Source organism: Vitis vinifera, chromosome 7, assembly GCF_030704535.1.
Source record: "Vitis vinifera cultivar Pinot Noir 40024 chromosome 7, ASM3070453v1".
In the NCBI taxonomy this organism is placed as follows: Eukaryota; Viridiplantae; Streptophyta; class Magnoliopsida; order Vitales; family Vitaceae; genus Vitis; species Vitis vinifera.
In genome coordinates this window covers 570,999-596,596 of record NC_081811.1, presented here as the reverse complement: position 1 = coordinate 596,596, position 25,598 = coordinate 570,999, and the positions used below count along the sequence as shown (strand labels likewise).

General features: G+C 35.5%; 3 protein-coding genes across 4 annotated transcripts; 1 reads left to right on the top strand and 2 right to left on the bottom strand.

Annotated features, from left to right (window-relative positions):
- Positions 1–5,358: 5,358 nt before the first annotated feature.
- LOC100261345 (light-inducible protein CPRF2) lies at positions 5,359–15,527 on the bottom strand. 2 transcript variants are annotated; one of them, XM_002281292.4, is made up of 6 exons: positions 15,070–15,527; positions 14,697–14,820; positions 12,588–12,807; positions 11,156–11,231; positions 10,930–11,055; positions 5,359–6,009 (listed from the first exon to the last, which is right to left on the bottom strand). In XM_002281292.4, the coding sequence occupies exons 1-6, from the start codon at positions 15,466–15,468 to the stop codon at positions 5,596–5,598; spliced, it is 1,359 nt and encodes a 452-aa protein (XP_002281328.1). In that variant the 5' UTR covers positions 15,469–15,527; the 3' UTR covers positions 5,359–5,595. The 2 variants fall into 2 exon arrangements, with proteins under 2 accessions (XP_002281328.1, XP_019076636.1); XM_019221091.2 differs by having other exon boundaries at positions 12,588–12,849; positions 15,070–15,523.
- Positions 15,528–17,086: 1,559 nt separating this feature from the next.
- On the top strand, positions 17,087–18,895 carry LOC104879743 (pentatricopeptide repeat-containing protein At2g29760, chloroplastic). The gene has a single exon (XM_010653627.2). The coding sequence runs from the start codon at positions 17,087–17,089 to the stop codon at positions 18,893–18,895; it is 1,809 nt and encodes a 602-aa protein (XP_010651929.1).
- An 11-nt stretch (positions 18,896–18,906) lies between these two features.
- Positions 18,907–25,598, bottom strand: LOC100252844 (tryptophan synthase alpha chain). Its single transcript, XM_002281563.5, has 9 exons — positions 25,106–25,598; positions 23,557–23,703; positions 23,370–23,435; positions 22,481–22,589; positions 21,562–21,638; positions 20,765–20,842; positions 19,892–19,969; positions 19,269–19,328; positions 18,907–19,166 (listed from the first exon to the last, which is right to left on the bottom strand). Exons 1-9 carry the CDS (start codon positions 25,304–25,306, stop codon positions 19,032–19,034), a joined length of 951 nt encoding a protein of 316 aa, XP_002281599.1. The 5' UTR covers positions 25,307–25,598; the 3' UTR covers positions 18,907–19,031.

Below are 25,598 nucleotides of genomic sequence, written 5' to 3'. Positions count from 1 at the left end.
TATTCAGTTAATGATTTTGTTTTGGTCGTTTAACTTGGTTTTTGCTTAATTATTATCTGGTTGAAAACAATGTAAATTTAAAAATAATCTTTGTTCAATGAACCTAAGCTTGATTTCTCCACTCAAACAACCGTCTTTTTCTAAGTTTTTGGCCTTTGGCTTTTGGTGTTTTGTATATATGTTAGGTCTGATGCCACCAGCTTAATTCAGGGTGTCACATATCGGACTCTTATAATTAAGCTGAATTGACCGACTTCTAAAGTATTGGAATTTTGAGCCATAATGGCAGTTTTTGGGGCCAAATAATATCAACTCTAGCCTTTTTTTTGAAACTTATGTTCCATTTAACCTCCTTTTGTCCACACAGATGTCATATTGGTTTTTATTTTTATTATTATTTTAAAGTGATGACGTATTTTCAAAATATGGTTTTAGTTCAAAAATAAAACATCACTTTAAAAATGTGGTTTCAATTCAAATATGAAACCATATTTTCAAAATGCTTTTAGTTCAATATATGAAATTGCATTTTGAAAATACACATCTTCACTACAAATTATGAAACCATATTTTGAAATGCAATTTCAATGTTATTTAACAAATTAAACCATGTGGTTTTAACGGGCAACAAAATAGTTAGTTTGAATATAAGTTTGGGATGTTGAAGAGTTATCCATACATAGAAAATGACTAATCAAAATTAGTTATAAAACTCTCTCAAGACTCTAGATTTTCTTTTTCTCTATTTTGGGAAGTCTCATTCTCATCATCCTTATCTATTAGTTATCATAAGCTTTTCTTTATTCTTATATGTTATCATAAGGTCTATATTTTCTAAACCACTCAAATAAATTTTCAATATATCAAGAATTGTATAGTCTTTCAAAGCTTCAAAATCTCTTATTTCTTAACTTGGTATCAAAGTAGGCTCAGACACATCAATGGTTATTCAAAGTAATCAAGAAGTTTGTACTCTATCTTAACTTTCTCTATTTCAAAACCTTGCTCCACTAATGCTAAAACTACACAAAAACAACTACACCTTTTGGCCTTCGCAAGTGTTACCTATAGTCCACGCTCATGAAATGGAAGGATATTTGTTTGGAATCTCAATCTACCCATCTCAATATGTAGATCACAACATTCCAGAGGATATTCCTTGTGAATATCAAGTTAATCCTAGCTTTGTTATCTTGAAAAAAATTGATTGGTCCTTAATGAGTTAGCTTATAAACACATTCTTTGAGGCCATATTTGGCATGTGGTGCATTGTGCTAACTCACATGAAGTCTAGAGTACCCTTGAAAAATTATTCACCACACAGTCAAAAGCATGTCAATTAAGAAGGGATCCATGAGCGTAAATGATTATATCTCAAAGATAAAAGTTGTGGTTGAGAATCTGTTTACTACAAGACAATTAATTTCTTATGAGGACCAAATTATGTATATTCTTGAAAGAATTGGTTAGGAGTATGATCCTAAGGTCATTAATCTCACCTCTCGATGTGATGAGGTAACTCTGCAAGAAGTCTGATTTATGCTACAAAGTTTAAAGGTAATGAGAAGCTAGTTGCAAATAATGGTCAAATACTTCACATTTCTCATATTGAAAAGTGGGTATTCAAGGTTAATTATCTAACAATACCAAAACTAATCATTTAGATACAGGTTTCTAACTAATTTGGTTTAATTACAACTGTACATGGCCTAACATAGATAGCCATAACGTAACACTATATTATATGATGTCACACATGTAGCGGAACACCATATTATATGATGTCATACATGTAGCGTAACAAATAAATAAATGTTGTTTTTGCTATTTAAATGCATGGTTTTTAGCTATTTTTTATCCAAAAACTACATACATTCATAACCCATTCCACCATGTTTCTCCTTGAATACATATCAAATGATCTCTTAGGGTTTCTGATCAGCTAGTACGGTTTCATCCTACCGGCGGCCGTCATGGTGGGTATTCAAGGTTATGAGAAATTCATATGGTACAATTCAAATATATAAATTCCAATTAGTTGCCAAGGATTTTCAGTAAACATTAGGAGTCAACTACTTTGAAATTTTCAAGCCAGTAGTGAAGGCTTCAAAAATTTGTTTTGACTTTGACAATAACAAACAATTGGGATATACGACAACTTGATGTAAATAATGTTTTTCAAAATAGGGAAGGCTATATCAATTCATTCAAACTAGAATTTGTTTGTAAACTCACAAAGGCTATGGGTTGAAACAGGCACCCTGAGATTAGTTTGACTAGATTGAGATAGCATATTAATATGTCTTGGCTTTGTGAACGCTAAATCAGATGGCTCTTTATTTGTGTTTAGGTCTGGAAAAACATTTCTCATATTGTTGGTATACGTTGATGATATCTTAATAAATGAGAATGATCAAGTCAATATGAAAAAAACTATTGAAAACTTGAAGACACATTTCACCTTAAAGAACTTGGGATCATTGAATTATTTACTTGGTTTTGAACCTCATCAAACAAAGTCTGCAATCTATCAAACAAAAGTTCGCCTTGATGATAGTGATCCATTCAAACAACCAATTCTATACCAGAGCATCATTGGAGCTTTGCAGTGCCTAACTCCAAAAAGACCAGACATCATTTGTTGTGTCAATATCTGCAAGACCAACAATTAATCACTGGCAAGTTTGTAAATGTGTACTAAGATACTTAAATGGCACTCTTGGCCATGAGCTTCTCTTCTCACCAATAGTAGAAATGACATTAGAAGGGTATGTTGATGCAAATTGGGTGAGCTCCTAGGATGATAGAAAATCCAAAAAAGTTATTATTGTATTTATCTTGGTGGAAACTTAGTGGCATGGAACTCCCGAAAACAAAAGGTGATATCTTGCTTAGTCACTGAATCGAGATCTCGTGCCCTGGCTTAAGTTAAAATAGAACTAGTTTCATTACAATCTCTATTCTCTGAACTTGGAATTGAGATAAATGGGTGCCCTGTAGTCTGGTGTGGCAATACAGAAGCTAAACAACTTGTTTCTAACCCAATCTTCCACTCAAGAACAAAACACATTGAGATTGATGTTCATTATATGAGAGCCAAGGTTAGTACCAAAGAGCTAGAGATAAAATATGTGCCAAGAGAAGATCAAATTGCTACTATCTTGACAAACCCATTATCCATCTCTCAATTCCACTTTCTCAAAAGCAAGCTCCTTGTTGTTCATTCCCCACATTCTCGCTTGATGGAGCATGTTCAAGAGTCATCCATACATGGAAAATGTCTTATCAGAATTATTACAAGACTATATTACTCTTTCAGATTGTAGGACTCTTTATCAGAACTCTCTTAAGACTATCCCTTTATTGTGAGCAGTCTCATTCTCATCCTTATCTATTAGCTATCATAGGTTGTCCCTTATTCTTATCTGTTATCATAAGGTCTATATATTCTATAAATCACTCAAGTAAATTCTCAATATGTCAAGAATTGCAAAAAGTTTCTCAAAGCTTCAAACTCACATTTCTTAACCTAGGAGAATGGCTTAAAATATTTTTTGTTTTACTCCCAAGACTATTTTGGCCTAAAGTCTATGAGTATTCGCATATTAATTTGCCCTTTCTAGTTAAAATATAAGTTTCCTTGTTTAAAAAAAAAAAATTAGGCACCTCATCATATTTGGTGCTTTCACCAACCAACTCAAAGTAGAATGTCTCCCCTTCCACAACTCCCTCCACCATCTGTATAACAAGTTGCTAGGCATGCAACAATGTTACGCCCTTCAAAAATGACAATTGAAGGAGTGATCCAAAATGGATATATAAGACCAGAGATGGTTAGGCTCGCCTGTTGTAAGTCTCGGGATGATCAATTAAGACCGCGCTTTAGGATGAGTAAAGGTTCTGGAATGAGGGTATCTTTGAGATAAGTGGGTGTGAGATAGATGATTAAGCGCCTCAGGATGAGTAAAGGCTCTAGAATGAGCGTCTTGTGAAAGCCTTTGGATGGTTAATTCCTAGTATAAGTATAAATGAGTATGACATTCATATGGAGAAGAGTGGTAGTGTTTGTTTTTTTTTGCTTTTTGCTGAAAATCATTTAGTTTTAGAATTTAGGTTGTTTGTTTTTTTACTTTTTTATGACTTATTATAAACTTTTTACTAAATAGAAAAAGTTAAAATATGTGGCTTTTTCTAAATAGAAAAAATAACACAATGTTTTTTTTTTTACTTTTTAATACTTGATAGAAATAAAATACTACAAAAACAAACAACCTAATATTTAATACTATTAAGTATTAAGGTTCTATTTAGAATTAAGTAAAAAAACAAGCACCATATCTTATTAATAGTCAATTGATTTTCAAATGAGAAGATCAAATCTTTACGCATAACATAAGTTTCTCAGCATGATTTCCTTGTTATATTATATTTTTTTTCTTATAAAACTATAGAATGTCGCCTAGTTGAATTTCTCTTTCTATCGGATTTTGTACACATGGGAGAACCCTATTTCAAGTTACATGCAAAGAACTCCATAAATATATTTAACAATGCTTTCAAAAATAATTCTCCGAAACCAATATGAGAAAAAAAAAAATAGTTTCAAGTTGTTTTTAAGAACAAAATTCAATTCAAAAACTCAAGGATGAAAAATATATATTTTTATAATCTATTTTTTATTAAGAGCTCGTTTGATAGTGATAGTAGAAAATGATTTTAATATTTTCTAATACTCGAAATTTTTTTATCATTTAAGTGTTAAAAAATATAAAAACACTTTATAAAATCACTCTTAAACTCATTTTAAGACCTTATACACTTATATAATAAAAGTTCTTAACTATTTTTCATTACACTGTATAAATAAATAAACACATGAAAACACTTTAAATTTGTTTTAAAAATTCATCTTCCTTTTAAAACAAATTCCCCAAAGGAAAAAAAAAATTATTTCGAAACTTATCAAATATATTTTAAGTTAGGATAATTAAATTACATTGTTAATAACAAAAAAATATTTTCAAGAATAGATTCCAAAAGTCATATTCTTCCCCAGATATATTCATTCATGGCCTTTCAAAATATTGCCATATAATTGTTGAGGTCGAGACAAGTTAATAGCAAAGGAGAGAATAATGGAATATCTTTAACCAAATAATTTTTCAACGTCTAGAAAGAAAGTCAGCTTTGTGTTTGGAAGACATTGAAAGTAGTTTTCTATTCTTTAAAAGTAATTCAAAAAGCATGACAAACTTTTGATTAAAAAGTTTTCTAAAACCACACTGTAATTGATTCTAAAATCAGTCATAATAGGCTACAGATGACATGTACTAGAGTTTCCTCAAAATGATTAAACAATTTATGTTCAAACATTGCCTTTTTTATTTTTAATGACAAGGAAACTGTTTATCTGATAACAGAACCAGAACCAGCACACTCAAAAGTCCCTACCAAACGCAGAAATTAGAAGTCATGAGTACAGTGAAGGACTCATGATCAAAATTCATCATAAGATATATTTGTAGCAGGCTGATCAGCCATTTAAGCCCCTAAACCCCAGAATAAAAGAGGGGAGAGACCAGCACCTACCAGATTTTAGTTCTGGTTTTTAATGTTTGTAGTTACATGGGAAGGCACCGAGTCCCAACCAGGCATCACGCCACATGGATTAGCACCCACACAAACTCTTGAAACGTTCTGCATTGGCGATGTTTGAGGCATGTTCTTTGGCCCAGCGCCATTCAGTAGGCTTTCAGTGGGGAGGGGAGGGCAATTGGTAGGGAAGCCATTGTTCAACCTCTGGTCATGTGGAGGAGCAATCAGATTGTTAGGAACCGGTGGGTGGATGAAGTGGTTGGAGTCGCGTTGGACAGGCACAGCAGCATCTGCAGATGTGTTGGAAGATGTGTTGTTCACAAATGGCATGCCCATGCTCGGGATATCCGGTATAGCAGGAAGCAGAGAGGTCAACCCTGTGACTCGCTTAACTGCATCCTCAGCCATCCTCACCTAGAAATTGTATTAATGAAATATTCACCTCGGCAAATCAATAGCAAATTATGGCAGTATAAATCCAAAGTTCAATGACCATTTGTATTCCAGAGCAGTCACCAAAAATGCCAGTACTTGATCTGAGGATTTATGTCCATATCATGAATAGAGAACAATTTGTACACAATGGAACAGTCATAAAGAAATTAAGTGTAGAATAAAGAAAGCACTTGACCATAGCAGCTGCATACTTGCTTGGTCACACAATGCATTCTGCAATTAATGGAAGAGACACTCCTCCAATTCCAATAGACAGAGAAACAACCAAATAGAAAGAGAAGGAAAGAAAGAAAGAAGAGCGGACATCAGGGTAGAATAAATAAAAGTACACACACTGGTACACAGATGGGGGACCAAAATAGCAAATAGCAGACTTGTTTGGACAAATTATGCATTCTGCAATTCATGGAAGAGATCGTCCTCCAACTCCAATACACACAAGAAGAAGAAGAAGAGAAAAACTGAGATCTCAGATACACCTACTATGGTTGAACCAAAGCCCATCTAGCATAGTTAACAGAAATGAGACCCAAGAAGAAGAAGAAGAAGAACAGGAGGAAAACTGAGATTTAAATAGAACTACTAGTATAGAACTAAGGCCCATTTAGCATAGTAATCAGAAATGAGGATGAGGAAGAGAAAATGATAATGAGGATGAGGAAGAGAACTGAGATCTCAGATACTTTTTTCTTTTATAGAAAGAGATAATATATTAAAGGCGCCTGAAAAAGAAAGCACCAAAGTTCACACTATGTATACAAGAATCATCATCAGCCAAGCAAAAAGGAAAAGAAAAACAAAAAACAACCCCATCTGCCTACTTTGAATCCAACCAATCTATAAAGCCTATCATGGTCAAGAAATAGTTTTTGTACTTCGAATGACCTATTTTTTTCTATCCTTGACATCTAGAAAATACACAAGGGATTGACCCTCCAAGCCTTCTTTTACTTTTTCCCCACAAAAGAACCATATCAACTCAATGGGTTTCTTTTAAATAAAGAGTGCATTACCCAAGTCACTCCAGAAAAGAGAAAAAATTAGATGCCACAAAATTCTTGCTTTAGAGCAGTGCAAGAGCATATGAACAGTCGACTCCTCTTCCCCTTTACACATGTAACATTGGTTCAGAAAAATTCATTCCCTCCTTTTGAGTTGATCAAGCATTAAAATCCTTCCCTATACAAGCTTCCTAAGCAAAGAAACTCATCTTTGCAGGAATCCAAAGGTTCCACACTATTTTTGCAGGGAAAGACTCACTTCTTCCCCAAATTAATGAAGAGTAGTAGGATTTGACAAAGAATTTGCCACAATTCCCTTCCTTCCCAATCTATCTTTCCTCATCCACACTAATTGAGGCCAATTGCAGTCTTTTAAAAAAGGTCTCCATTCCTTCCAATTCTCAATCATGTAACTGTTTGTAAAACTAGAGACTCCACCAACCCCCTTCTCTAACTTGCTCCCACATCTCTGCTACCAATGCATCTTCATCAACAACTATAGAGAATACCACCTAAAAGGATTCTTCCAAAGAGCTTTCCCCATATCAACTATCTTTCCAAAATTTTGCCCTCCTTCCATTACCCACTATGATATGAGATCTACTTCTAAAGATCTAATACTCATTTCTAATAGCCTTCTGCAACCCCACCCAATACCTACCTATCACAACCCTTGAATGCCATCCCTTTTCATTGGCGTTAAATTTTCTAGCTATGACATGTTTCCAAAATGATTCTCTCTCCAAAGCAAAACCTCTAGCCCCATTTGCTAAGGAGAGTCTTGTTAGAGTGTAAAGACTAATAATACCAAGACCTCCATTCTTTTTATCCAATTGAACTATTGACCAACTAGTCAAATGAGACTTTTTCTCAACCCTCCCCATCCCCAAAGGAACTCCATTTGAATTTGTTCCAGCCTTAAGCTCGCCCTCCTCAAAATGTCAAAGAGAGACGTAAAATAAATGGGAAGAGTTGGTTATCAAAAAATAAATGGGAGGAGTTGACAACATACTCTTGATCAAAGCAAGTCTCCCTCCTTTTAGAAAGGCATTGTCTCTTCCATAAAGCAAGCCTTCTCTAAAATTTCTCCTCCACCATTGATTTGTAAAGAGTTCCCAAAGGGAAAACCGAAGTACGTAGTGGGTAGGATTCCAATCTTGCAAACTAACACCAAAGAAAGACCCTCCATAGTTAGAACTTACACTATCGATATTAGTTGATTTTTCTACATATTAATTTTTAAGCCCGATATAACCTCATACCACATGAATGTCCAGCATGGGTACTCTAATTACTCTTGATTAGCATTGCAAAAAATTAGGGTGTCATCAGCAAACAACAAATGAGACACTTCCATATCCCCACCTCTTCTACCTACACTAAAGCCCAAGATGAAGTCCCCTTCCCTTGCCTTCCTTAAAATCCTACTAAGTGCCTCCATTGCCAAGATGAATAGGTAAGGGTCCCCTCACCTAAGCTTTAGAAAAAAATCAAACAGGATTTCGTTAACTAGAACATAGAATTTCGTCATAGAAATGCATCATTTGATCCATCTTACTCATTTTTACCAAACCTCATTTTTATTCAAAACCACAACCAAAAAGTCTCAATTGACATGATCAAATGCCTTCTCAATATCTAACTTGCATATAATTATAACCCCACTAGTGATACTCTTTAGCCTTAAATCTGATCTCTCATTCGCTATGAGGACTACATCCAATATCTATCTACCCTTCATAATGGCACCACTCATAAGCTGAAACCACTTTACCCACCACATTCTTAAGCCTATAAGTCAAGACTTTAGTTAGGAGCTTGTATAACCCTCCAACTAAGCGAATGGATTCGAAATCTTTTAAGTCCACGACTCCACTTTTATTTGGAATCAAAAGTAAGAAATTGACATTTAGGTTTCTCTCAAAAGAGCCATTATCCAAAAAACTCCCTGAAGAAGACCATTATCTTTGGTTTTACATAGTCTCAGCTCATTTATCAAAATGCCATAGTGAAATGATGTAGCCTTAGAGCTTTATCCTCACTCAAACTAAACAAGACTACAAAAACTTCCTCCTCAAAAAAAAGAACCTCCAATTTCCTTGATACATCACTTCTCAATGCTTCAAAGGACATCTTGTTGATGTTAGGTCTCCAATCCTTGGACACCCCCACTTTGCATCTACTGAAGATTTTGAGGCCAAAAGATTAGCGATGGTTGAGTTTAATAGGTGGGCTTTGTTGGAAGAAACTATGTGGAAAGATGGGAATAAAAACACTAAATTCTTTCACAAAATAGCCAATGCGTGAAGAAGAAGAAACTTGTTAACCAAAGTTAGATTGAATGGTGAATGGTTGTCCGAGGAAGTAGAAAGGGTGTTGCTTCTCTCTCCGTAGAATCCCAAAAGCCAATATTATTAAGGGCTTTAAATTTTGTATTTATGACATTCTCAAAGACCTTAGTGTCCATTTAGAATGACTTCCTGTTCTTTGTTTTTAAAATAAAAAACTTCTATATAAAAGTACAACAACTTGTACAAAAAGTGTAAATTTACCTTGTGCCTTCAAAAACCACTTTAAGAAATTTTAAAACTTGAAATTTTAAAAACTTTTTGATACCTCAATTTTTTTAAATAGTTTTTAAAATCATTACTTTTTCAATGTAATTTTTTAAGAGTTTTTGTATCTTATATAAAAAAATACAATTATTTTATGATTTTAAAAACAAAAAACAGGAAGTGTATCCAAACAGACACTCAGTATTCCACTTTTCTAGATCTTGTTTAAGGGCCTTTAGCTTTGTTGCCAACATATGACCATAAGAGCCACTCACGTTATAACCCAACCACCAACTCCTCATTGGATCTTTGAAACCTTCCACTCTAAGCCACATATTTTCCAAATGAGAAGGAATTTTGTTGTTTCTCATCCCACCTCCATTTAGAACAATGGGGTAGTGATCTAAGAACAGTTTAGGTAAAATACTTTTGAGCTAGGCCAAAAAAAGTCTCATCTCAATCATCTAACACTAGGAACCGATGTAACCTCGAAGTAGACTAAGAATTCACTCCAAGTGAATGGCCCTTAAGCTAATGGAAGATCCCTCAAGTTCAACTCTTTTATGATCTCTAAAAATCGTCTCATTTCAGAGATACACTTTTTCCTAGAAACTGACTATGTTAAAATCCCCTCCTAAGCACCAAGGGTCATCTCAAATCAAGAGCACAAGCAACCAAAAGAAGAAAAAGAAGAATCTAATACACACAAACCACCACAAAGAACCAAGGCCCTCACAAACTATGAAGGATAGCATAGTTATCAAAAATGAGACCCTCACAAACTAAAGTAGCTATCTCACAATCTGTTAACCAGGTGCTCACTAAATAAATTTTAAAAGACTCAATTTCTTCACCTATAGAATGTGAGATCTCAGGTACTTCTACACCTTTAGAACCAAGGCTCACCTAGCATACTTATCAAAAGCAAAGCAACTATCTAACCATTAGCCAGATGCCCCCTAGAAAAATTTCAAATGACTCAATTTCATTCTTGATGGCATTAGAAATGAAATCATTCATTGCATGACTAGGATCAATTTTTAAGATTTCACAAAATGATATTTTTCCATCTTGTAAAATCATTTTTCATGACTGATGGACTCCATGGATGAATTCAACTTCCGTCGAGAATTCGAACATGTACATGTGTTTTTACATTTCTAATATAGAAAATTGGACTTCGCTTGCTTTGTGATCAAATATCATCTCCTTCACCTTTATTTAGAAAGAAACAAAAACAATTTTTAAATTTCAAGAGTACCCATATATTCACCAATGTGATAAATAGAAATTTAGACAATCAGCACTAAAGGGCAGCTTACCTTTGTTCTCAATGTCTCAACATCAGCTTTTAAAACTCTGTTGTCAACAGCAGCTTCATTGTACTTTTGATTAATGTCTGTGAGACGCTTCAATAATGAAGAGTTTTCAACCCCTAATTGTGAAACCTGTGAAACCCATACACATTATCTCAAGACATACTTGAAGAATGAGCAAGAAAGAAGATAATTAAGGGGCTTGTGCTTTAAGGAAAAGCATGATGAAAACCTGTGTTTCAAGTTCACTCAAATGTTCTTGCTTTCTTCTTCTGGAGCGTCTAGCTGACTCTCGATTAGATAGCATCCTGAGTTAAATAAACATATTTGTGAAGGATCTATTACTTACCAATTCATGTGTAGAGCCAAAAAAAGTGTGAATTATGCACGTTACCAATAACATTTATTAAACAAAGGAAGGAGATTTAGCGAATAAAAACAACATCACCATTTAAGAGGTAACCATAGAAACAATGGAGTCCACTATTTCCTTATCCATTTAATTTAAAATTTATAGAGAAGGTCTACTATTCAAGTTCATATAGCCCCTATAAGCCCTATAAAATTTTTAAAAATGGAAAGAAAAATAAAAACATTGCAATGGGTCCAATCGGTATTTTTTTCAGTCTCAAATAAAAACAAAACAACTTTTCTTCATCAAATTTTCTCGGTAAATGACATGAATTTTCCTATCCACAATCGGAGAGTCAATGATACTTCTTTTCTTTGGCTTTGGTACACAAATAAAAACAAAATAACTTTTCTTCATCAAATTTTCTAGGTAAATGACATGAATTTTCCTGTCCACAATTGGAGAGTCGATGATACTTCCTTTCTTCAGCTTTGGTACACCTACCTAATCTAGGGGAGTTTTTGGAGAGAAAACCATGACATGAGCCCAATTAAGAATTAAAAACTACAACCCAAATCAAACCTAATAGTAAGTCACATGGATCTAGGAACAACCTGTGGACAAACCAGGGTTTGCAAAACTAAAAACTTTGGTAAGTTATACTGTAAATTATAAACATTGTCAACATTGTTAAATGGTTTTTTTTTTCTTGCTATACCTTACCTAGCGCAAAAAATAAATAAATGAATAAGTAGTCTTTTCTTTGCATATCCAATCATACAACCTCCTAGGTCTCGATTCTAACAAAAATAATACACACACATGCATCTGAAGCACCTAATGAACTCTCACTCAAAATTATGTTAAGAAGAAAGAAACTGGATCTTGAGCTTTGTCCCTTCCTCTCTTTCATACATCCCTCTTCCCACTTCTTCCCTTAATAAAAGACTAAACTAATATTAGAGCCATATTATTGCTTTTTGTCCCTCACTCTTTTCTTTCTAGAGTCTAACCTTTCTTTCTCTTCACTAACAGCCCAGGCAGTCATGCAATCATTCCTCAACTGCATTCTTAAATTAAATCTCATAAATTAAACAATTCAATAGGTACAAACATATCATGTAACTCCCTAACCCACATAAGTATTATTTTTATTGAGAGCTTATTTTTTCAATGAGGTTGTTTAACAGGCTTTCCACACTGGGATTTTTAGAAATTTTATATAGATTTGTCCCATGGTTTCTGGAGCCAACCCACAGTACCCCCTCAACTAACAAGAGCACTAGCAACACAAGCAGAAAGCCAATGTTACCTCCTAGCACGCTTTTCATCAGCAGGATCCATATTACCAGTGGTGTCAGTTTCTCCTTCAAGCTCATCATCATCAGATAGTTCTCTTGATGATCCACTGGTTGTTGTTATAACCTGTGCCCCTGATTTATTCTGAGAGGTAGCTGAGGCTGGAATGCCAAGTGACCCACCTTCAACCTTATCTTGTGTGATGGGGAATACATGTCCAGGGTCCACAGTGGCTAAAAGTAGAAAATGCCATTGAATGAAAGAGAATAGAACTACTGATGAAAATTGGAAAGGAAAATTCCATGAATGTAGAAAGATAAAGCAGGTTAAGCTATACAACATTCAATTGATAATTGACCAGAAACTTAAAGTTGGAGAAAAGAGGAACAGAAAAGAAAAGAAATTGTCACCAGCATTTGATATACATATATAACTAAATAGAAACCTCAAACACTTCATTTGTTTGTTCATAAACAGAACCTGTTCTACATTTAGTAATACAAATGGAGAGAGCATCTTCATGGTATATTGAAATATGACAACTCAAAGGAAGCCAAATGATTATTGCAATCATTGCATGAGAACAAGAAGAATGTCGGAGTATCTAGATAGAAAGTTTCCTATAATGCAATTTCTTATCAAAAAAAATTATTAGAAAAATATCAAACAGATAGGAGAGCTATCCAGCTATATATGATGCATACAAGAAGTGTCTAATGGCAAAGAAGGGCAAAAAAGAAAAGAAAAAGAAAAAGAAAAGAAGAGAGAAATTAAAAGGACATCCCCTAACCAGATCCATCAATGAAATTCAGGAGAGTAATACCATAACAGCCCAAAACCACTTGGAAGCAGTTGTTCTTAACCATCCAACCAAGCACTAACTACAGGTGACTACTAAGAATTTACAACATTTCACATCAACCATTGCCCCCAATTTGACATGCTCAACAATTTTACAAATAAAAATATATCAAACTGGAAAAACTGCAAATGGTTTTAAATTAAGATGATTGACTTGTTTTGGAGGTTGAGAATGATTTCTATGGGCAAAAACTGCAAATGGTTTTAAAGAAAGATGATTTGACTTGTTTTGAAGGTTGAGAATGATTTCTATGGGCACAACAAGCTCTTAGCCACCATCTCTAGATTCTCAAATGTCTCTGTTATAGACCTCTGTTATGCCATTAATTACCTCATTTCAAACCACACATTGATTGCCTACCTTTTCAGTAGCAGTAACAACAACAACAACAACAACAACATTTAAAAAGAAAAATGCATTACAGTCAATGTTCAAGGAACTTGGCATCCACAGCCAAGCTATTCTGAAAGCTACAAATTCCAGTTAATAGCATTAACACAAGCACAGGATTGTAAACCATGCAAGAGAAATATCTCCCTATTTTATATTGGAAGCCCAGTAACTTTTGAGGTTGTAATAATTATAAAATTATTTCCCTGCCCATCTAAGTTATGATTCAAACAAAAAAGACCCTCATGACTTGAGGAGGTGTATCGGGAGTGCAAGTAAGAACAGAGAGAAATGAATAGGAATGCTCTATACACAACACTCATTAAAAAAATTAAAAGGAATTGAAACTGTCTCTCACCCCCTCCAACAACCCCAAAAGATTAAAAGAGAAATTTTTACATGCCAAATTTGACCATAGAGGAATGTTACCAACATGACAATATGGTTGTATTTCATGCTCCCCAATTCTCTGGAATGTCCAAACAACAAAGGCATGTAAGCCTCAAACTAATTGCTTGCTACACCATCCTGCAGAACTAAGTCCTGGGATCATTTTTGCCTTCAGGGGGAAGACTCAATCGCGTTGTCCAAACAATTTTCCAAAATAAGTGTTTACTGTCTATGATTCATAAAATCTATGTTCCCAACAACAAAAAGAGAACTGTGAATTTATGAATAACTTTGCCAAAACTACGCACGTTATTTACTCAACCACACAGAATCACAAAGCTAACATAGCTGTCCTCATTCTTAATTCATGGAAAACTAGTATCCACATAATTCAAGAAAATCCAAAGCAAATCATTTATCTCATGATGTGTAAACTCTCCATCAATAAATCAGAAATTGACAATCAATTAGCTGAATTACCAACAGCTTGAGACCCCAGTTGAGAAGGCTTTGATTGAGTTTGCATTGAAAGTGCAGATTCCTGAGGCTTTACAGCAGATTCCTGAGGCTTTACGGCAGATTCCTGAGGCTTTACGCCAGATTCCTACACATTTATCAAAATTTTCGATCAAAATCCGTCAATTTTCTTTCCACTAGTTACGATTCTTTCGATGGAATATAATTCCAGGAAACATTTTCCCCCCAAATGTCCATTAATTCATCAGGTATCCTAAATTTCCTCCCCAAAAAATTTCCCTATTTCATTTTCCGAGAAACTCATACCTGGAAATTTTCCATCGAAACAAAACGGAGCCTAAGCAACACATTCAATAATATAGCTAGAAAAAACTACCCGAGAGAGAGCAACAGCAGCGCACGCCAGATCGAGACGTTTTCTGAGAAACGCCTGATGATCAACGGGATTCTCCGGAGGCTGATCCGACGGCGGAGAACGAACCTTGATCTCCACGACTTCATCGTCTTCACCTCGCGGCCTCGACTTCGACGACGATGATTGAGCGGCGGCGGCGGCGGCGGCATAAGGCGCTGTGACGTCAGCATAGGGGGCCGGACACTGAGACACCGCAGATACCGGGCAAGAAGTAGAAGAAGCAGGAGAAGAAGAAGAAGCTTCTAGAAGAAACTTCTCCAACATCCACTCCGATGATATCCTACTCATTCCCGCCGACGTCCCCGCAGTCACCGCCGTCCACATCGCTTCCAGATCGTCCGACGAAAACACAGACTCCATTCTCTCTTTCTCTCTCTCTCTCTGCTTTCTCTCTCCACTTTCTCCACTTTGATTGCTTCTGCCCGGATTTAATATGAACCATTTTCACACGTGGTTAAGGCCTAGTGTACGAAATGGGGCCCACCAGATTCCTGGTCTTTTTATCTTATTTTTATTTATTTCAATATTGGTTTTTTTTTTTAAGGTAATATATGATTTAATTTTGGACACTTGAAAATAATTAGAAACTTGGCTCAATAATTTCTAAAATTTATTTTCAATCCATTAATATTTTAACAACGAATTACGTTATTCCCTTATATCGATTTATTAAATAATTTATTTTAAAATTCAATGAGATTTGTTAAAATAATAAATTTAATTTAATACAAGAATATAATAAAGAAAATGTGATTAGGACATAAAAGGGTTCGAAACTTACCATAACTCTTTTATTTTTTATTATTTTTTAAATCCGTAATGGTTAAGAAAACGTTCAGAATCTATCCTTACCAAAAAAAGGATATGCATGAAAATAATTAATTAATCATTAAAAAAGTAAAGAAAAAGTTAATTCAATGGTTTAGAAAGTGTCACGTCACCTTTATAAATCAAAGCTTAAAGCTTTTAAAGTGCTTTGGCAACTCTCTCCAATAAATAAAAAACAATAACAAAGCATTAAAAGTAGTTTTTGGAGGGAAGACCGATGCCAAATGGTGGCACCGTCCCAAAATAAAGTCCCTTGATTTTTTATTAAAAGTTCTAAAATATCAAATTTTTATTTATCAAACTTTTAATTCAAATTATTTAAAATATGCAATGAAATTGAAATTGAAAGTACAAATATATATATATGATATAAGGTAATGGTACTCCATATCAAGGAAAGGGACCTTATATTTTGTAATACACTTTAATTGGTTGACATGTGTCATATTAAAAAGGTAAAAGTCATAGGCTATTCAAAATCAATCATAATTGGTATGGGATAGTATGAGACACTTAATAATTGGTATTGTTAAACTTACTAAATAGATCAATCACATTATAAAATCCTTAATCTTATTATTTTTCATGTCCTTTCACATCGATATTATATGTTCACCTATTTATTTTACGCTTATGTTTGATTTGATGATAGTAGAATCATCGATTTATCTCTCACTCTATTAGTCATCTTCCATATTATTGAGAAATGTTGTACTATCAAAACTATAATTGAAAACTCCGGCACTTTATAAGACTTTTATTGATTTATGGGTTTATTTTATTTTTTACTTGTTATCAATTCCTTATATTTTAAATTTAGTATTCGATTATAATGCCAAAAAATATGATGAATTAAATCTTATTATACGTGCATTTGAACTTATTATTATTTTATACTTCAATCTTGTTGTTTTGTACCTTAATTTTATTATTTGCAAGCTCCATCAAATTTTGACTGTAGATTTTCTCATATAAAATTCTACGGTTACTTTCTTCCTAGATTAAAATTTTTCTAAAATTTAAACATAAGCCCATAATTGGGTTACCCTATACATTTTCCTCCTAATAAAAAGCAGCTTTTTCAATTGATTTTCCAGTACTCTCTTTAAGACCAGATAACCATATTGCATGTTGCTTATTTCTCCAGCAAATGCGAGCATGCATGCAACGTTTCCCTCAACTTTCACATACGCGCTTCTCTTTTCGTCTTCATCCTCTCACAAACCCTAACAAGCTTCCTCGAATTCATGGTAACACCATCGCAACTGTCGAAGATCCATCTGCGGCGAGCCGATTAGACTGCGCCAATGTCTTTGTATGGAACACCATGATCAGGAAACAGGTAGAAAACGGCCTTATTACTAGAGATCCACCTCTTTTGTATTACATGCAAGGACTTCGTGCGGGTCTGAGACCCAATGGGCACACCTTCATGTACTTATTGAAGGCATTGGTTAGTGGGCAAGAGGTCAAGGAAGGAGAAGAGGTTCATGCGAGCGTTGTGAGAACTGGGTTTGCGTGTAGCGAGTTTGTTTCAGGCGCTTTGCTAGGGTTTTACGTGGCCTGTGGCCTTGTCGGTAAAGGGAGACAGGTGTTCGACGAAATGCGTCAACCAGGGTTGGTTTTGTGGACTCTGATTATTCGGGCTTATGTTTGCGTGACCTTTCCGGAGAAAGCGTTGGAGCTGTTCCGGACGATGAGGGAAGTTGGGTTGACGCCGGACATGGTTGCAATATCCACCGTTGTCTCAGCATGTGGCCTGTTGGGCGATTTGGGAGTTGCAAAGGCGATGCATTGCTTTATTGAGAAGAGTGGGATTGAGGTTGACGCATTTGTGAGTAGCACCCTTATCAGCACATATGGGGAGTGTGGAAGTTTGGATTACGCTTACCGATTTTTCCAGGAAACCCCCATGAAAAATATTGTGGTTTGGAACACTATGATACATCAATCCGTGGAGCACAACAACTTGGAGCTTGGGAAGCAGTTATTCCAATCGATGCCTGATAGAGATGTAGTGTCATGGAATTCAATGATCGGAGGATTTGCCCGTATAGGACAGTATCAGGAAGCATTGACATGGTTTCATGAGATGGAGTTTTCAGGTGTGAGTCCTAATGCATTGACCCTGTTGAGCACTCTGTCTGCCTGTGCTAGCCATGGAGCTCTGGACACTGGTGCTTGGATTCATGCTTATGTCGACAAGAACGACATGAATCGAGATGGGTCACTGGACTCTAGCCTGATTGACATGTATTCCAAGTGTGGGGATATTGATAAGGCAGTCCAAATATTTGAGGAGTCTACCAGAAGAGATCTCTTCACATGGACATCGATCGTATGCGGACTGGCTATGCATGGACGTGGGGAGAAAGCTCTGCACTATTTCTCTAAGATGAAAGAAGCCCAGGTTCAACCAGATGATGTGACAATGGTCGGAGTCCTCAGTGCCTGTGCTCATGCCGGATTGTTAGATCAAGGGTGGTGGTATTTCCAGTCAATGGAAAAGGTTTTTGGGTTGGTTCCTAAGGTTGAGCACTATGGGTGTATGGTTGATCTTCTCGGTCGAATGGGTTGTTTAAAGGAGGCATATGATCTTATAATGGGAATGCCCATGGAGGCCAATGAGATAATATGGGGTGCTTTCCTGAGTGCCTGCAGAGTCCACAACAATGTTGAACTGGGGGAGGTTGCAGCCAGAAGGTTGCTTGGGCTTGACCCCCGTGATCCTTGGGCCCGAGTCATGCTGTCTAACATGTATGCAGAAGAAGCTAAATGGGATCGGTCTATGGGACTGAGGAAAGAAATTAAAAAGAAGGGGTTGAAGAAATCTCCTGGCTGTAGCTCAATTGAGGTAAATGGTAGTGTTCATGGGTTTCTTGTAGGAGACAATTCACATCCCTGTTACACCGAGATAAACTCTATGGTAGAAAAGATTGAAAAGCTTATGAGGTTGTGATGACATTGAGCTAACAACAAAAAATATTTTTGTATTCAATCCCATGTAAGTTGATGTTGACAATGAGAGATACAACATTATTTGATCCCACAAAATTCTCAGTCAAGTGAAGATTTAATATCCCACATAACTATTCTCAAAGAAGTGCAGACTTCAGGGATTTGGTGAAAGTTTCTAGTTCCTTCAACCCTTCCTCGGGAGATTTGGCTTCCCCCAGCACTTTCACCATGGCACTACCAACTATCACACCATCAGCTCCCCATGCCACCACCTGAAAGAAATGTGATCAAAATTGGGCAATAAGTTACATGCACCAAGGAATCTGACTATGGAAGAAACATCAGAAACAATCCATAGTCATTAGAAGACTAACCTGTTTCACATGCTCAGGTTTTGATATGCCAAAGCCAACTGCCACTGGCTTAGATGTTGCCTGTAAGAAACAAAGGTTAAGTAAGAAGTGTATGTGATGCAATTCGCCTACTCACTGAGCTAGAGCCTTCAGTTAAAGTCACAAGACCTGATTACATAATCAAATCTCAAAATCGTGGTTGGGATGGTTACCTATTTACTTTCTAGAACCTAAACAAAATAGGAGAATTTCATGCTTTTGGTGATAAAAGAGTACGAATGTAAGAGTCGTCTTGGCTGTCTTGGACCTGATGAGCTGACACAGAGGCATATGCTAGTAGTTGAAATTGAAACAGGAAGATGAATTCTCCAAGAAAGGATGAAGGAAAATTTCTGAATTTTCTACTTCCTTCCATATCTAGAGGTATTCAACATGTGTTTTGAAGTAATGCACCAAGCAACAACTTTATCATATATTTTTTCAAGGGTTAGTTTAGACTAAAACTGTGTACATATATTAGTTAAAATCCTAATCAATACTTCATGTTGCACGTGAGATCAGCACATCTTTCAATGGTGATGTCATGGGTCGGGTGAGATCTATTACACTCTATAGCATGAAAGATATTAATCCAGAAGATGAACCTGTTTGATTTCTTGTAGCAAAGTCTGAACTCGTGAACTGACAGAGGCGCGGGCACCAGTCACTCCAACTGAACTCACCTGTAAATTGTAATGCAGGACAGTGGTTAAATCTAATTTGCAGTAACGAAGTTCAACCAAATGAAAATAAAAATGCCCCTATTTCCTTGTTGGTTATCCCCTTGACAACGTTTGATGCATGAGCAAATTATTGGCTACAGTTCCACCAACAACACAGAAAAGAGGAAAGCCCTCACAATTTCAGTCCAAGAAACCCATGAACTTCTGTAGCAAAGGTTAGTGAACTTCACCATTACTTTCCTCCGACCTCAAAGAATCCATGCATCCGTAAAATTGCGAATACATCCCTAATTTGAAAGATATTCTATCAGACATGAAACTAGTCTCAAATTACGATCATCTAATTTTGTGTTGTTTTCTGTCAACAGATGGGCAAGCTGTTGCAACTTAATTCCTACTGCACATTCGCAACTCCATAAGTATCATTCCCCACCATCATGCAATCAAAGGGAACATTCTTCTACATATCAAGAGAAGTAACTCCAGCAAAAGAAAAATGATGATAATCCTAAATAAGATTCAAGCACATTTCCACCATGAAGCCGTTTACATTGGCACAGTAAATTTCCCTCTTTTCACAAGAACAAGCCATTTAATCCCTGACCCTTTTTGTCATATAAGAATCCCTTAGCCTTTTTATTCTAGCTGCCTCCTAAGATTTTAAGGCACCAAATCTCAAAAGTCATGGGTATGATCTGAATACAGAACTATGTTATTGTGAACAAAAAGCTCAGAAAGCACAAATCAACCAGTTAAACATGATCAATATTTATCCAACAAAGAAAAGGATCTTACTAGGTATACAAATCCTTCTGAAGCTGCAACAATTGCTTTCATCCGATCTATTGGAGTAGTAGGTGTTGTGAGCAGTACCTTGAACACAAGAAATTGGATCTCATGAACAACTGTATATAAATCAAACAAAGTAAAAAAAAAAAAAAAAAAGTGCAATGAATAAATATTTTCTAAACGAAAAATTGTAGTTGAGGCTAAAACATTTTTTATTTTTTTTATTTTTTATGAAAAACTACTTTTATTCCTCATCTCTCTTATGAAATCCCTATTTCAAACTATTTATAAAATGATGGATGTGAAGCCAACTCAATAGGATTTTCCCACTACTACCCCATTTTATGCAATCCTTTTAAAATAAGGATCCATGGATGAGCAATTTCAAAGAAAGTTATACACATCATTTACTTCACAATACGATTCTCAACAGATATAGATATAGCTGATGTAGGACTGGCCTAAAATCCTTGGAGTGAAAAGATTGTTTTTCAAAGGAAGTGGTGAGATTTTGAAAGTTCTAAGAGAAAAGAAGAGGAAAGAAGCTTTTGAAAGATGAATTACAAGAGGAAATGGAGAAAGAAGACAAAAGAGAGAGATATCACCCAGGTAACTTCTATATGGACTAAACAGCAGATTTACCAAAATGAGTTAAACTAACTCCTTATACAAACAGTGCTAGTGAGTATATATATCAAAAATACTTATAAGGATTATAATCATTCAAATACAATGAGCCAAACATTCCATATTAATCCAGAAGCTTCACCAGATAGAAAAGAAAATTTAAATAGGCAACACACCAATTCGATGTTATTCTTAATGGATTCCATTCTCAAGATTTCAGTCTCCTCTAGCGGAACATCTGGAACCACAAGCCCTGAAAAGAAGTGTGGACACCATAAGATGATAACATGCCAGAGTGGAGAAAGGAAAATGAAAAAGAGAAGTGCTTGACTTAAAATTTTCCAAAATTCCAAAAATAAATTGACATAGCTCATTTCTATTCATGCAAACAGGAGTTCCTTCTCAAAATGGTAAAACAAAAAACAGATAATTAATCTCATTTCTGTTATTCGTTCCTCAGTTACTTGCCACAAAGGACATGATCATAAGTTATTATTTTCCTTCACTTATCCATTAAAAAAAAAAAGTTATTATTTTATTTCAGATTGTATCCGCAAATAAATATCCATATAGGCTCAACTTTGACAAGGTTAATTCCAAGCTCAGTGAAGAAATGAAGGCTGTATACAAGCCAAAAAGTTCATCCCAACCAGTAATATACGCTAAGACATGTTTCATTACATACAAAAACACTTTTGAAGTAGAAAACATTTAAGGCTTAATCAGTAAAATTGGGAGCTAGATCCTTTTATAGAGGTTTTTGTATCTAAATCCTTTTTACACATTAAATAGAAGGTATCCTTTACAAAGATTTTTTTAAAGAACTACAATAGCAGCTGCAGCTGCATGGCACAGGCCCTTAGAGCGTAATGGCAAAAAGAAAATGGTTTAGCAAACTCCAAGTAGTTGGCACACACTTTGGCCAAGTAAAGTTGTGTTCATGGCATCTACACATAGCATTTGGCTAAATAAAGCACCTTGCTTAACACTTCATAATTTTAGGATAATCATTGCATTACTTAGTTTGCTAAAGAAATCTATTACCATCGGTGTAAGAACCTAGAAAAAATTCAACAAAGTTTGACTAATAATTACCATGCACTCCAACATCTTTTATGATGGTCATAAACTTCCCAATGCCACGCTTAAGTATTGGATTGTAATATGAAAACAGTGCAACTGGGCAAGATAATTGAGGTACCACCTATTTCAAAAATTCAAAATAAAAATGATGTTAGAATTTCATGGAGATCATTTCAACTAAAAATAAATGACCATTCTATAATTATGTATGTGATTGAATGTGTGGATGCATGCATCTCCATTTCAGGAGAAGAAAAAATGGAAGGAGAAGAGTCAAGAAACTATCAACGTAGGGGATGAGACATGTATAGACTGATTGCTGATATATCACATCTGTCAAGTACTGGCACAATATGAAATGAATGAGATGTGTGCAGGTATAACCTATTTTCCAAAAATATGAAATGGATGAGATGTGTGCAGGTATAACCTATTTTCCAAAAATATGAAATGGATGAGATGTGTGCGGGTATAACCTATTTTCCAAAAACAAGAAGTGACATCCTTAATGAACAATAAATAAGCGACTTAACATTATAGTGAAGAAATATTAAATTAAATCAGGCTTGAGTAAGGCTCAAGTTGTCCAAACCTTGGTCCAAGCCCAACCCAAATTAAGTTTGGGTAACAAGAACTTAACTTAAGCTCAACCCAAGTATTAAAAATAATTGCTCAAAAACGCTAGAAGGTTGGATTGGGGCCAGGTTTTGTTGGGCCAGCTCACTTAAGTTGTTCCACTAACTCTAAGTCAAAAATAACTGTATAAAAACATTATAATATAGGTCCGACCTGAAGAACTCTTTCCTAAAGCAATTCATATCAATAAAAATACTTCAAGTTTTGTTGCACCTATGTACATTTTTAAATAAAATGGGTATATGGCATAACATAATTATCCTACCTCCTTCAACATTGAAATGACCGCATTCAAATTGGTCCCCCTTGCCAATGAGCGTGTGGCAGCAGCCTGAAAATCAAAATTAGAAGATATATCAGTTACAAGATATATATAAATAGGAAATATGTGAAATATTTAATACATGTGAAATATCTAATATGCAAAAGCTACAACAGCCAAACTGTCAGACCTGGATAACTGGACCATCCGCTAAGGGATCGGAGTATGGTAGACCCAATTCAATGATGTCTGACCCGCAGGAATCAAGCACCTTCAACGCTTCAGCTGTAGTTGAAAGGTCAGGATCACCAGCAGTGATGTATGGGATAAGGGCCACCTTTGCATAAAAGAGATTCTTATCAGAACAGATTTATGAAATAAAAGCATATCTTTACATCAACAGAGAGCCACACAGTCAAGTGATTAGTATTTCACCATTGAGTTTTGAAGAGAAGGTAAAAAAGTTTCAGGACAGCGATAGAATTTGAACAGGACTTCTCCAAAGGGTTTCAGTTTAGCTTCTTGGTATAACCCCTTCAGAATTTCATTGTCCAAGTTTGCTTTCTCATAAGTTCCAAAGTACTAAGGCCATTTAAATTCAGCTATAGAACAGAATATCAAAAGAAAAAAATGAAACAAAACCGCTTAAGTTCCCCTTAACACCTTAAGGCTGCATTTCGTTGCTCAGGGTAATTCCAATTCCTACACTGTATGGGTGTGCTTTTATATACCTTCAGATCTAGAATTGGATTACAGTTTTAAAGTGTGGTTGCTTTATTTAAAAGCAAATTTTCCACATTCTACATAATCCCAATTCCAAAATTTTGAGCAATCAGACAGAGCCCAACTGAATTTGTTGTTATGAACTGGCATCATTTCTGCCTCAAACAGCAATGTTCACAGCCACGAAATCTCAAGAGGCCAGAAACAATCAGCATGACAAGAAATGGATTAAATTGTACCAAAGGGGAGATAGTTTGGGCTTTGCTATGAGATGAATAGCCTGTTCAAATGCCCAAACAATTCCAGTCCAAAATGTGACAAGCAATTTGGCCGGAATCAAATGCTCCATTATAGGTCACATGAGAACTCTGTATCTTAAGTGTGACCAATCATCCAATGGATCTGATGTTTCAGCTCATTACAGGCATCAATCTAATTCATAATCAGCTAAAAGAAGTACTAATCTGCCAAACAAATCACATGACCGAGTCCCCTCTGTACAACTTTGATCATCTAAAAGATTGAACATGTTAACAAATTGCATAATTATAAACCCTAATTTAATTTCATCATAGCACCATAAAATCAGCTGCCACGACAACCCAATTCATATCCCATTAGATATCAATCAAGATCCACATGAAACAACAAACCAACCAGTAAGGTACCAAAAACCCACTTAAAACCAGACATTGTACAAAAATATTGGCAATGAAAATTAAGAAAATTGAAAAATTTTAATAAACCTCCGGTTGGAGGCCGAGAAAGCTGAGAAAAAGAAAATCTGAAGATCCTACATATACATAACTCCAACCGACCCAACACCTAGTTCACTCTCGTCCTAATAGATTTCCTGGTTCCGAGGTCCCAAATATCAAAAATCAAAAAACCCAAAGCTCAGACTCCTCCATTCTTTTCCCCCATTTTCCTACCATCCAAACAAATCACAAACAGACACCCAGGAAAAAAAAAAGCCCGAAACAGAAAGGAAAGACACAGGAATGAAAGACACATACTTGGCCCTGTTTTCTCAATTTGTCGAAGGTCTCAGAGAGCCCAACTGCTGGAACTGCGGCAACAGCCGCCATGGGCTTGAAGGCTTTGAAGGAAACAGACAGCCTCGTAGAAGGAAACCCAAAACCAGAACCAAAGAGAAGATGGGCTTCGGATTTATTGAGACCCACAAAGGAGACTGAATTGAAAGCAGCAACAGCCATGATAATATGAACAGTGGCAAGAACCTGAACAACGGATTAGGTGATGAAACATGAAGTTTATGTACGGTGCTACACGGGGTTTTTCTGAATATAGAAATGACTACCTTTTGGTTTTATATGGGCATTTGTGGTAAGAACTATAGGGTTTAACTGGTCATCCATCCCAGCCGTCCAATCTCTGGTATCCAAATTCCGAATCTGATGTAACTGCGCATATGATCTTTTCATTTTTTTTCCCTTTTATGCATCATTTCGAAGATTACTCTGGATTTTCTACTATCCAATCTGATTT